The 14,810-nt window shown below is 35.3% G+C and overlaps 1 protein-coding gene across 8 annotated transcripts in view; it reads right to left on the bottom strand.

The window, feature by feature from the left end:
- Nucleotides 1-14,810, bottom strand: part of ABL2 (ABL proto-oncogene 2, non-receptor tyrosine kinase) — an 88,699-nt gene that overhangs the window by 26,585 nt on the left and 47,304 nt on the right. For 2 of the 8 annotated variants that reach the window (XM_039881371.1, XM_039881376.1), the window contains exons 2-3: nt 1,470-1,532; nt 138-308 (exon numbers count right to left, since the gene is read on the bottom strand). In XM_039881371.1, the coding sequence (XP_039737305.1) occupies nt 138-308; nt 1,470-1,532 (234 nt within the window). Of the gene's footprint in view, nt 1-137; nt 309-1,469; nt 1,533-5,904; nt 6,092-14,810 lie in introns of those variants that run through there. The other 6 variants (XM_039881374.1, XM_039881378.1, XM_039881372.1 and 3 more) reach the window with 5 other exon arrangements.

The raw sequence follows: 14,810 nt of genomic DNA, 5'->3' as shown, positions 1-14,810 counted from the left end.
CAGGTTAAAAAGACAATTATGAACCAAAACTATCTAGGCTCGAATCACCTAACTAATTTAGAGGCAGAATCTAGAACAGACTCTATTTCCTAACCACCGATGAAAACTGAAAAGTGAGGGGATGTTACACAGCTCACCTTTAGTGATACTTAGTGTGTTGTCGCCACTTGCCACAAAATCATAAAGTGCAACAAAGAGATTAGGATCACTCTCAGTGGCTCCCAGCAAGTTCTCCTTGGAGCTCCACCTGATGGCTTCGTTCAGTGCCTGGGGTTCAACATCACAACCATAGGGGCGGTGGAGGGTTTCTGAAAGACATAAAAAGAGAAGGGAATTCACAGTAAGTCCAACAGTTGGAAATTCATTCGCATTCAGCACATGCATGGTATCTCAGTGTGCTGACAGTCGCTGGCATGGACTGACGGCTCCAGGGTAGAACATAACTGCAGAGTTGTGGAATCACGAAGAATGAGAGAAGTCTACTTGTTGGAAATATAAGACAGAGAAAAGAACACCAAATGAGCATTTAGCTGTGATTTATATGCATTCACCAAAATCTGAAATAAATTAATAGGAAAAGCAGTTTTCTCAAAATGAAAAAAAAGAAGTCTCGAAAAGAAATGGCAATTCATTTTATAAAACATACAAGACATTTTATTGTGGTGGTGGTGGTTTTAAGAAGGAACAGTTATGTATTATAAATCCTCCCAAACTACCCTCCTTCGCTTACTCTCTCCATATAAAACAGATTGTGGAAAAGACAACAGAGATTTTAGGAAGTACAGATTGTATAAAATCAGACCCTCCATTTACATGTAGAAATAGTGCTTCTAGAAAAAAAAAAATCCTAAAACTACCTGTTAAACAACAGAAAAATGTTTGGATTCAATACGAGAGATTCTTGGCATTCCAAAACATCCTTGTATTACCATGCACTGTCTATATAATAGCTTGCGATGTTTTAATGGAAAAAAAATTACCGTATTTTCTTTTCCCAGGTGGTGCACGTTTGTAAAATAAAATAATTGAAGGCTCTAGAAAATATCACCAATAATGAACATTTATTGAGTTTCTACCACATAGAAAGGCTGAAGCCTTGTCTGACCTGGTTTCTTCAAGGTTGTGTGCTTCCTAAGTTCAATTGTACTACACACCAGGTGATCCCTGTGCCATCTTAGGTAAGGATCGCCTGCTTCTTACAGCCCAGGTCAATCACACAGAAAACACACTGTCCCTCCAGCACTGATGTCCTTGACCACTGGGGCTGTTTTAGCAGCCGCATGCCACTAATGGCCCGTGGGACACAACGACACTTTTCTTTCTCTCTCCCCTCCACTCAAATTGAAGATCGGTGTTATCACATTTGAAGGAGAAAAACTGTCGAATCTGTGGTTTCATTTATTTTCAAATCCAGTCGCTCCTCTCCATCCCTACTGCCCATGCTCGGTTCGGACCCCCATGTCTCTCACCTGGACTACTGCCTCCAGTCTTGTCTCCCTCAAATGCATCCTCCACACAGCTGGCAAAGTGATCTATTCAAGACAAAAATTCGACCACGTCACTCTTCTTAGATTCTTCGATAGTTCACCATCAAGCTAAAATCTCTTAACAAGGCCTGCTAGGACTTTTTAGGGTCAGGTCCCCGCTCCGTGCCTCAAAATTTAAACTCACACACACCACGATGCTTCCTTTTTGCCTTTGTTCATACTGTTCTGTCTACCTGGAATGTCATCTCATCCCGCCCTTTCTTTGAATGTCTGGCTGACTTCTACTTTTTATAACACTCGGCTTCAATATAACCTCCCCTAGGAAGCATTGCATGCTCTTCCTCTGTGGTCTCAAGAGCATTACACTCGCTGCATTAAATACCCTCTATCTTTATCTTTACAATATCCCCAATTCATGTTTGTTTACCTAATTTCACAATGTGCTCTTTTTGCCATAAGAATAGTACCTTTTTTTCTAGCAAGAGTTACATAATATGTGTTCAATAACTGTTAACTGAATGACTAAATTACACAAAAATGTAAGTGATGGGAAATGATGATCTTAAAATAGCATTAACCAATGTTTTAAAAATGTCTTCATAACGGTCTACATGAAACAGACAGAAATTCCTGTTGTAGGTTGGATCTGTCATTCTCCTACCAATTTTAGAGCTTATTTCACTTCGTTACATTCCTTTCTCTTCTTAAAAGGAATATATCTTTAAAATTCTACAGCTAATTAAATTTTGTCTTACATTAAGAATATTACAGCAAACCTAAAGATATGTCCACATGTTCTGACAAGTTAATTTGAAACAGACGTGTTGCTCTTTGTTTAAAGGCAGAGTTATAGTGAATAGGAACGGTTCTATTATATACCAAGAACCAATTAGGATAACGAAACAAACAAAGCACCATGTTATATGAACTGGCTACATGTACTGTTTTTCTTTATTCTAATGAAAAATTATCTACTGTAGCAGAATTTCCATTGGGCTACAAACTGCCAATCCTTTATTAAAAGAACTGCCAAAATAAGTACAGAGAATATTCATAATATTTATTAGGTTTTATACTAAATATAACATGATCCATGCTGATAAATGTTTCTTACCAGTGGTGGTAGTAATGCATTACAGTATTTTGTTGATTATTACTCTGTTTAATAATTATCAAACAGTTCAAGTACATTTCCTTCTTTTTAAGTAGAAGTTCCCTTGTTTGAAATTATAAGAGGAACAGAAACCAAGGGTAACCACACTTTTGTACTATCGATGAAATGACCAAGTCAGAGGCAGTAATCAAGCAGACACTGAAGGCAACTCTGAACATCTTCTGTACACTAGATATCATGCTGAGCTTCAGAATATAAAGATTATAAACCATTATTTGGACTTCCTATAAAAGAAAACTACTCTCCATTCTTTCCTCCAAATCTGCTTCTCCCACAGAATTCCCCATCTCAGTTAATGGCAATTCCATCTATTTAGTTGCTTAGGCCAAAACGTTGAAAGTTTGAAGGTACAAACTTCTGGCTGTAAGTCAGTCCTGGGGATCCAATGTACAGCATAATGATTATAGTTAACAATACTGTATTACATACTTGACAGTTATTAAGAGATTAGATCGTAAATGTTCTCTCTACACACACACACACACACACACACACACACACAGAAATGGTAATTATGTGATGTGATGCACATATTAGCTAAGGCTACATTGGTAATTATTTTGCAATACACAAGTGTATCAAATCAATATGATATAAACAAACTTACATAATCTTATATGTTGATGATCAATAAAGCTGGGTGGAAAAACAAAAGTCCTTGGAATCATTCATGGTTCCATTTTCACTCTCACATACCACATCCAATCCCTCAGGAAACCCTACTGGCACTGCCTTCAAACACGCACTCGGAATCTATTCATTTCTCATCCCCTCCACTGCCACCGCCCGGTCGCCACCATCACCTCTCACCTGGATTATTTCACAAGACTCCTGATCTCCAGTTCTATCCTTGCTCTCTACCGTCTAGTCTCAACACATCAGCCAGTTTTTAAAGCATAAGTCAGATTGTGTTACTTGAAACTCTGCTTGAAATTCTCAGAAGGCTCCCTGAATCTTCGAGTAAAAGCTGAACTCCTCACAAGGGCCTGCCAGGCCCTTTACACCTTGTCTCGCCCAATTTATCTTCCTACTCGTCCTCCCCTGGTTTACCTCACTCTGGTCGCTGGCCTTCCCGCTGTTAGTTGAACAAGGGAGGCATGTACACTCCTGCCTCAGGACCTTTGCACTGGCTCTACCTCCTGCCTGAACCATTCCTCCCAAGATACCCACAGGACACTTCACGCAAACATTACCTTCTCGGTACGGCATTCTCGCCTGTCCTATTGTAAAATATATCCATTCCTGACAGTACTCCCACCTCCCCCATGTCTCCTTTCCCAGTTTATTCCTCTCCACAGCTCCCATTACCACAAAATATACAATTTACTTATTACTCTATTCATGTATATTAATCTAACTCCCCCAGCCAGAGTATCAGTTCTATATGGACAGATATTAATCTAACTCCCCCAGCCAGAGTATCAGTTCTATACAGTGAGTCCAGTCTGCTTTGTTCACTGATAAATCCCAAGAGCTCAGACTCGTGCGTGTACATGATGCTCTCAGAAAAGGCTGGTGACTAAACGGACCGTGAGCACTGCTACACACAGAGGATGCTCTGAGAGAACAGAGTAGAAAACGAAGCTCCGGGGTCAGAAAAGGTTTCACAGAAGAGAACACATTTAAGCTGGATGAGCAGGAATTCTGCACTGATGACAGCAGAGTGGCAGGCTGTCAACGTGCAAGGACATGCCTATGACATGCAGTTCATCTGCACTGAGGAGGAACATCGTCAAGCTCACAAGAAGATTGTTAAAGGCAAGGCAGCTTCTTAAAAACCACGCTATTTGACAAAAGGAGAAGAGACTGAGACCTACAGCACAATTTTACATAAAGATATATTCAGAACAAACTACAGTACATTTCTCAAATATACAAAATAATACAGGATAGAAGTAATTTTTGAGGCCAAAGTACTAAAAGAACCACAAGTCGGTAAACAACTTTTTTTATTTCCCACTCCCCCTCTTCCCATCCATCTCTGGTTTTATAATTTTCGGGTCAAGTCAAAGATCTTAACTTCCTCCCTTTCTTTCTTCTCACTCTTTTGTTCTGACAGAACTAAGGATCAGCTTCCTATACAATCTGTCTGCACAGGATATCCACTGAAACGCCTTCCTACCCACTAGCACAAAACAAAGGGAAATGTTTCCAAGACAAAAAAACATCCTAACATTTTCCTGAGGCAAGAATGAATACGTATAAAATCACAGAGTTAAAGAACTAAATGGGGGAGACCAAAGCACGGAATAAAGGCAGAAAGTCCAAAAAGAAATCCTATAGGCAAGTAAATGTCACAGTGTTATGAGTGGATCCAGTCTACACCCTTTTCTCCATCGGGTTAAAACAGAAACATCTGGATGATTCAGACGCACTGCGCCCGTCCAAACGCAAGTGTGTAGGCTGGGAAAGTTTCATTTTTGAACAATGTGAAGTGACTACTATACATTAGGTAACTGAGTGAGCTGATCTTTCATTAAGCATTGTTACAGAGGTAGACCATGCACTTAAGACAACAGAAGACTGACTTTCATTTATGGAATACAGGACCCAGGTAGCAGAAATCCATTATGACTATTAAGAAAAGGTAGTTTTATTACTTTTTCTACTGAAACACTTGCGGGATACAATACAAATAAGGCTAAACACAGAAATAGCAGCTTGTACAAAGTAAACTGCCAGGATTAAACAAGTTAAAATCCAGAGTAAGACTCAAACTCAAATTCAGAGATAATTGCTAAATTTAATGTTTAATTTTATTAAAAACACTTTTTACCAATTAGTCTTTCAATAACTTTCATCACTTTAATTAGAAATTTGTTAGGTAGTAATTGGAAAAATTAATGTACAAAATTTTTAGCTTAGGCATTTCCAAATATTTTACAAACACTTCTCTTGCCAGAATTCTACTTAACCTGACTGCATATTCTCTAAGAAGCTAATACTTTTTAATGCCTCTTTTAAAAACTATGTAAGGTGGTTGGTTGGATGAACCAGTCAACAATTCTCAAAATACAGCTTAAATTATTCATATTAAGCCATACGTATCTTAATACCACAAAATACTACATATTATTTATTCTTTTTTTTCAACAAGTATTGTAAAATACCAGGAAAAAAAACCACATGAAACTTCATGATACCAGTAGATAGGATTAAGTTTTTGAAATCTCTCTGCACACTTTAGTGCTGTGATTATCTCTCCCCGACCCCGTCCCCCAAACTATCACCTCTGAATCATACCTGTCGAGTTGGGTAGAGCAGCTTCTGAGGCTTCACTGCACAGGCAGCAAAGCGACGTGTCCTGATCTCTGCCATAATTATTAGGTGGAAGCAGAACTGTCCCGAGGACCATGCCTTTGCCCACAAGCACAAAAGTTAAACTGTTCCATGTAAAGAGGAAGTCTTAGAATTCCACTCTCTGACAAGCAATACCACATGCATGTGACACTGACTCATGTACTCAGTGGCCAGAAGGAACCAATAGAATGGTAAGAATTTACAAGTCCCAAAGCGGGTGGAGGGTAACCTGAAGGAAAATATCCAGTAATTAGCAAAAGACTGAGTCAGAATGGAGTTACTTCAAAACCTCTAGGAATATTTTGAAAAAAAACAAACAAACAAGTAAAAACCAACACACATATGAGTAACAAGTAATAAAATATGTAGGGACCAGTGCATACAGATGGGATTTCATTCCTAAATGGATGATGACGTGAGGGTGCAGAGAAAAGTCTCCTTGGAGAAAACCTGTTTACAATAAGACACCAAAGACACTTTTAAAAGAGGAAACGCCTAATGAGACTCATCTTTTGCATCACTTAAATTAGTTCAAGAAACCACAAATATGAAGTCAAAAAATAGTTACAATCTGATTCATAAGCACAGAAGCCGGGAAATGACTGCCTTCACTAATATGTTGGCTCTACAGCTAAATAAAAGTTTAAACAAAACAAAACAAAACAAAAAAAAACATGGCACAAGAGTGTTAAAAACTTTTCAGTGTTAAGACTTATAAAAGCCAAAGCGTAATATTAGTTAGTATACAGGAAAAAGTTAAATAAAGTATAAAGTTAAATAAAATTCAAGAAACTCAATATGAGAGTACCTTATGAGAATTAAAGTAGTAACACCTACAAATAATGGATGACCTTAGTGGAATATAATCTACAAAATCATACAAGAATGTAACTGTACAGCTAAGAACACTCACTGAGTCCGTATGTATTTACTGAGCACCTACTAGGTACCAGCCACTGTGTTAGGTTCCAGGTCAATAAAGAAAACGGTAAATTTATAGGATAGCAGGACTGACACAGCCTTCAATAAAGCTGAAACAGAACTATAATATAACCTTAGAGGAAGAATGACTCTGATGCAGGTAATTATTAATAAATAAAAAAACAAAGCTATACTTTCAATGACATTAACCTTTATAAAGCCAGTATTGTTAACATTATGGGGAAACAGAGAGTTAAGTGACTAATGGTTACCTCAGTTAATGACTCAGGATTTCGAATACTAGGTTGAATTTCTTCTTCCACAGATTATAAAAAATAGGAGGGAACAGAGCTTTATAATCCATGTTCTATACATAGCTATATTCCAAATCACATGATTTACTATTTAATCAATAAGTCTGCTATTTAAGTTACCAATGATTAATAGTTAACATTTTCATTTTTTAATTTTTTTAATTTTTTAATTTTTCATTTTTAGGTGAGGCAACCCTTGGTTGACCTCACAGATTGCAAGGACCTTGTCATCTTACAATCCCTTACTTTTTATTTTTTAGGCCTACAGCTCCTGGTCTTCCTAGGTAATAGTTACATTTTCAAATGCTCCTATATTGTAACCAGGAGCAAAGAGAAGATGAATAAACAAAATATGGCATATACATACAACAGAAGTCATTCAACTATAAAAACGGATACAGTTTTGATATAGGCTGTAACAGATGAGCCTTGAAAATATGCTAAGTGAAATAAATCAGACACAGAAAGATAAATATTGTACAATTCTACTAGATATAAAATCTCTAGAATTTGTTCTAGTTCTGGAAATCTAGTTCTGCAAATGGATGGTTACAGACATTGTGACTGTACTTAAATTTACTAAATTGTACACAAAGATATTTAAAAATAGTTTGTTATGGATATTTTACAATAAAAAATTTAAAAATAAAAAGTATTGAGGTCTTCAAAAACCTGGTATGTCTGTTATGCCTATCATTACCATATTTGGAATTAAAACTGAAAATTTTTAATGTTTATTAATTTTAAAATAACAGTAAATTCATGTTAACATATTTTACTTAAAAAAACCACTCCTCAAAAGAGAATTAAGAGGTAAGAGGAATGTTATCATTTTTGCAAATTTCTTTACTATCTGGCTTAATATAAGACAGCTGAATCCTCATTCTACATATGATCTGTTGTGATGTTATTTTTATTGAAGTATGTGAAACTCTTAATGCACATAGATATTTAGGTGTTAAAAAAGATTTTAACATTCTTTCAGATTATGGATATTCTTCTTTGATAGTATACGAAAATTCAACAAGTGGTCATTTTTTATAAGTCTGCTGTAATATGAAATCTGAAACCACATAAATAAAAAATTCATACTCTTGTCAAAATTAAAACTTGTCAGTCTGTCTTGTACTTGGAATAAGTCCATCTTCTACTTGGAATTTCTTTTAACATCATGATCATCTGGAAATACTGATTCACTAAATGTTGATATTTTATTATACAATACTGATACATCATATTCATTACTAACACCACCAATCTCATCAGAAAAGTTTTAAATATCGAGAAGTTGCCATAATGGTTACTAATTTTATTAGATTCTAATTTTTGCTTAAAAGTTCAAAGTCCACCATTCCCAACAAATAGTAGTAATCATTTCATTCATTTTCAAGAAAATGTCTGCCAAATCTCAATTCTGAACAGTTATTCATCAGTCTTTCAAGTAAAAATAGTGTTTCATGAAAAAAAAAAAAAAAACCAGCCAGTTTCGCTCACAATTCAAAACAATTCGAAACAACTGCACATAGGCTCTCTCTAAAAACCACAATATTTTGTTTACTTCATGCTTATTTCCCATTTTGTCACATGGAATATCACAAAGACATGTATCTAAAAATCAAGATTCTATAAAATTAATTATTTTAACTGTTTCATCAAGGAAATTCTTAAAAAAAAAACCATTTTAACTGCAAGAATGCGGCAGTGACAAATGCAATGACTACTGGGTACAATTTGGTGCCATTATGATGACTTCTATTAGGGCATAAACAGTTCTACCTACAGTGCTTTGGCACCGTCGGTGCAAATATCAACACAGGAGTGTATTGAACACAATCAAATTCTGAGAACTGCTGCCACTAGGATATACACTAAAGAAAATTGTTTCATTTTATTTTCAATTTTTAGCTTTGTTTTTTAAATTGTTATCTCACTGCATAAAATATTCACATGGTTCCAAAGGTGAATCCACAGAATGAGGCGTACGTCACTCTACCTATCCACTCCTCCCTTAGAGGCAACCTAAGTTGTAGGCTTTGGTTTCAGTTTTAACATAAATGGACACACGTTCACATCCCCTCCCCTTTTCTTAATCACTAGGATATTTCACACTCCATCCACTTTGCTTTTCTCACTTATCTACCTCTAAGATCACTCCATAGAAGTATACAAAAATAGTTCTCTTCCTATGTATAGCTGCATAATACTTCATGTCAATCATCACACTCTTAAATGAGGACAATTTGGAATAAACAGTAAGATTTTTAAAATTCTGGATTATGAATGTGAAAATGTCTATATAAATTTAAATAGTTCATTTATGAATTTAGAGAACTAATCAGTACTGTTTCTGTGTTCAACTCCTATTTAGGCAACCAGACATTTATGCTGTAAGCTATCATACACAAACAGAAATCAACATACACTTTTCACCAAAGCATGTTGATCTTCCTCTGAATACTATACAGAACAAACTGAATAAGGCTCCCCTAAAAAAAAATCCTTAATAGTTCAACATTTCCCTACAAAGCCAAGTTCAGACAATAATTACATTTCTATTTATAATTTGTGGGTAAGAAAAAAATAGTTACAATAATGATAGGACATCAAGAGCACCCTCACATTAAATGCTGCTTGGCTGTAGTCATACATCTCAAAAAAAAAAAAAAAAGTAAAAGAAAAAAAAACCTACATAACTCCCACAACAGAAATTAGGCAAGGTTCAAAAAAAGGCTAAGTCATCAAAGGCATAGAAAAAAGGTACTAAACAGCTCTGTGGGAAATGAAATTTGAAAGACTACAGGTAGTTGGAAAAGTAGAAAAATAAAGACACTACAAAATAAAGAAAATATTAATATTCTTTTGTGATTCTGTTGCTTTTAATTATCTAAACTAATACCTCTTAAACCTTTAAGAGAATGAAATGAAAAATGTATGAAAAACTAATCAACAAAAAATGATAAATGAGTCTAAGAAGATTAAAGTCGACAAAATTATTAGTAGTAAGGCATATTTTCATTTTTAAAATGGTTTGTTTTCAAGTTTATAAAAGCTCATTACAGAAAATTTGGGAACTATATGTAAAAAGACAACACCCACTTCTATATTCCCACTTATTAAAATATTGATACCTTTTGCATTTGGCTCTGTTAATCTCCATAATGATTCATTTTTTTCAGCCAATTCTGAGTGGCTACTATGTGCAAAGTACTTTGCTAGGCAGGAGGTATCAGGTGCTAAGCAAAAAAAAGTCCATAAGAGATAAAAGATAATAGGATGGGGTAGGAATTTCACTACTTTAAAGACGGTAACACTATTCTTATTAAAGGAGTATATAAAATTATTTTTTAAAAGAAGGTGACAAGCTAAGGCAAAAGAAGCAAAAGAAAGACCTAAAATGAGAGAACACAGCAACTGTAAAAACCCTGAGGTTAGGAAAGAGCCTGATCTGAGGAGGAAATACAAAGTGTGGCTATAACTGAGAAAGTCAGAAGAGGTGCATGAAAAGACGTTATTGGTAAGGTAGGCACGGGCCAGCCGGACCAAGCACTTAAGGATTTCGGACTCTATTCCAAGTACAACAGAAATTCAATGAACAGTTTTAAGCTGGCTTTCATTTTGTAAAAGACCACTCTGGTTACCAGGTGAAAAAAAATGGATTATATGGGGAACAAAATTAGAAACAGGAAAATACACAGTAGTTCAGTAATGGGATCGTGTCGGCCTGGAATAGAATGGTGTCAGTGAAGACAAAGAAAGTGGAAGAATTTTAAAATCTAGTTTGGAGATGGAATCAACAGGGCTTGCAGACTACTTGGATATAAGAAACAGTGAGAGAAAATAAAGAATGGCTGCCAGGTTGCAGGCTTGAGTAAATGGGCCATGTAATTCACTCAAAAGCAATAGTAGTATAAATCAAAAGCCCCACCATAGACAAGTAAATTTGAGAGACATAATTATAATATATAAATCTGGAGCTCAGAGAAGATCCTGGGCTGCAGACATCAGCATATACATGGTATCTGGTAAGGTCATTTAGGGAGAGAAGAGTCCCAACAAAAGTACAGGATCAACTTACAGGGGAGTAATGATGTGAATACTGCAGATCTCTCAGCTGAAACCAAAAAGTGAGAAAATATTATCTAAAGTGCTCAGTGAAAAAACTGTCAACTCAAAATTCTATATCCACAAAACATATCCTTCAGAAATAAGGGTGAAATAAAATAAAGACAATCTCAGTTGAAAGGGAGAACTCAGACCTGATCTAAAGTAGTTCTTCAGGCAAGATGAAAACCATACCACGATGAAACTGGAACATTAAGACTAAAGAGAAATGGAAATCATAAATAGAACAGACTACTCTTGAGTTGTTTAAAACATGTTTGATGGTTTTGAATGAAAACATGTAACAATTATAACATAAAGAGGGAGAAAAAAATATATGGTAAGGTTTCCATATTTCACTTGAGGTGGTTAAATACTGATTCTACATAGATTGTGAAAAGCAAGGTGTACACTGAAATCCCTAGAGCAATCACTAAAATACTGATACAAGGAGATACAGCAAAAAACACAAATTAATATGAAATATTGAAAAACTATGTTAATAATCCAAGAGAAGGCAGGAAACAGGAACAAAAAAAAATGGTAGATCTAAATATATAAAATGGTAGATCTAAATATATAATAATTACATTAAATGAAAATGGTCTAAATATAATTATAAGGCAGATTGTCAGAAGATGTATATAATATGATCCAACTACAGGCTATCTAAAAGAAATTCACTTCAAATATAATCACATAAGTAAGCTAAAAATAAAATAAAAACATATGTCCACACAAAAACCTGAACATGTGTTCACAGCATTATTCAAAACAGTCAAAAGCAGAAACAACTGAAATGCCCAACAATTAAAAGACAAATAAAATTAGTTAGCAATACAAAGGAATGAAGTACTAATACATGCTGTAACGTATATAAACCTTGAAAAAATTATGCCAAGTTAAAGAAGGCAATCAAAATGAACACATATTGTGTGATTCCATTTACCTAAAATGTCTAGAATTCATAAATTCAGAGAGACAGGAAATAGATTAGTGGTAGCCTAGGGCTGGCATCTGGGGAGAAACATGGAATGACTAACTAATGGCTATGGGGTTTCTTTTGTGGGGATGAAAGTGTTGTGCTGATGGTTGAAAAATTCTATGAATATACTAAAACCACTGGATTATATATTTTAAATAGGTAGATTTTATGATATGTGGATTTATCTCCATAAAGCACTAAAAACATTATGCTACGTGAAAAAAAGCCAGATTAAAAGTCTACACATGGCATGATGCCATTCATATGAAGTGTCCAAAAAGAGCAAATACAGAAGATAAAGAAGATCAGTGGTTGCCTGGGACTGGGGCAGGGATGTGGACTGGCTACAAACTAGTACCAGAGAATTTTGGGTAAAATGTGCTAAAACTGGACTGTGGCGAGGGTTGCACAACTATGTATATATTTAACAAGTGCTGAATTGTATACTTTTTACATTTGATCTTAGCCAAAAGGCCAAGAAGTGATGAATTGTACACCTTTTAAAACAAGTTTAATGGACTACAAGTCATAACTCAATAAAGCTGTTTTATAAATAAAGCATAAAAGGTAAAACAACAAAATGCAAAACCAGACTTTTGTTCTCTAAAATAATAAAAAGATAAGCTGTAGACAGAAAAGATGTGCAAATTACATACCTGACAAAAGATGTGCATCCAGAATATATAAAGAACTCTCAAACTCAACAGTATGAAAACAAGCCACCTAATTAAAAATGGATAAAAATTCTCTTCGCCAAAGAGGATACAGAAATAACAAGATGTTCAATATCGGCAGCCATTTAAAAAACGCACATTGAAACCACAATGAGATATTGCTACATGCCTATCAGAGTGACTAACAATACCAAGTGATAACCAACTGGAATTCTCATCCATTGCTGAGAGGAATGCAAAATGGTACAGCCACTCTAGAAAGCAATTTGGCAATTTCCTGTCAAGTAAAACATCCACGTACCATGTGACCCAGCAATCCCACTCCTAGATATTTATGCTGGGGAAATGGAAACTTACATTCCTACAAAACCTATATACAGATTTTACGGCAGCTCTATTCATAATATCCCAAACTGGAAACAACCCAAATGTCTTACACAGATGAATAAACAAACGGTGGTATATCCATACAGTGGAATACTACTAAGCAACAGAAAATGAAATACTGATACACACCTCTTGGATGGATCACAGCATTATGCCAAATTTTCCAAAGAAGCCAGGAGCAAAAGACAAAACCATGTGGTTGCCAGGGCTTAGGAGAGGGAAAGGTGTGACATGGGTTTTTGGGGGAGGAGGTGAGGTAATTAATCTGTATCCTGAATGTGGTGATCGTTACACAAATCCATGCATGGGTTAAAACTCACAGAACTGTATGCCCTCCCCGCCCCCCCCAAAAGGTCAATTTTATTGTATGTTAATTTAAAACTTTTTAATTAAAATTAAAGTCCAGGATCCAGGACAAACCCTGAAGAACTCCCACGTTTACAGAACAAAAAGAGGAGGAAGCAGCAAAGGAGACTAATAACGGCCAGCAAAGAAGGAAGAGAAAACCACCCAAGGCTGAGAAGGGTGACTGCTTGAGGGAGGGGACGGTCAAGAGAGCCGAGTACTGCTGAGACATTAATAAGCATACAAAAAAAGTATTCATTGCTTTTAGAAACTATACAATAAAAATTTCCCTATATTCTTATAAATCTTCAAGAGCATTCTTTTTAATGGTTATATATATTCCGTCTTACAAAGGTACCATCATTTATAATTTGGGCCTATCACCAAATAACACTTATATGTATGTTGTACCCCCCCACCCCAAATTTTTCTCTATTTAATATTACTTCATTAGAACAAATTTTCAGGTCAAAGGACATTTTTGAGGCTCATGATACATATTCCCAAACCACTTTTCAAAAAAATTTTACCTTTTTATACTTATCAACTATGCCTGAATGCTCTCACTTTACAAGGTTGTTTATATTTTTTTAAACTTCAAAGGCAAACAATAACTTGTTTAAATTTGCAACTCAGTGCTGGTAAGGCAAAACACGTTCCACTTCTTTTGCTGTTTATACTTCCTATTTTGCAAGCTCTTGGAGGCACAGACAGTAAATCAAAATCAACAAATGGGAAGTACACAAGATACAACTGTTAGTGTTACTTCTATCACTAGATATGACAATTATGTGTCTCTGTCCAATGAAACTCAGCAAAGTGCTTTGCTAATAAGTAATGATTGATAAAAAGGACTGCTAATTTTAAAAACTCAGTAAGACTTGTCATAAAATATAAAAGCAACAGCATCTTATCCCTTTCTCTACACCAGCATTTCTCAATTTTTTCATCATCGCTACTCTAAGTAAAATTAAATTTAACTAAAATTAACTTCTCTAAATAAATTTAATTGATTTTAATTCGCTATTTCCCTAACAAGAGGAATTAACTCTAAAAAGGTGAGATATTTTGTAAGGTACCTCTGAGTTTTGGAGAGTCACAAACCACTGTAAATACCTACGT

This window comes from Pteropus medius, unplaced genomic scaffold (genome assembly GCF_902729225.1).
Source record: "Pteropus medius unplaced genomic scaffold, Ma_sr-lr_union100, whole genome shotgun sequence".
In the NCBI taxonomy this organism is placed as follows: Eukaryota; Metazoa; Chordata; class Mammalia; order Chiroptera; family Pteropodidae; genus Pteropus; species Pteropus medius.
The sequence above is the reverse complement of the archived record's forward strand: the minus strand, read 5'-3'. Positions and strand labels throughout refer to the sequence as shown.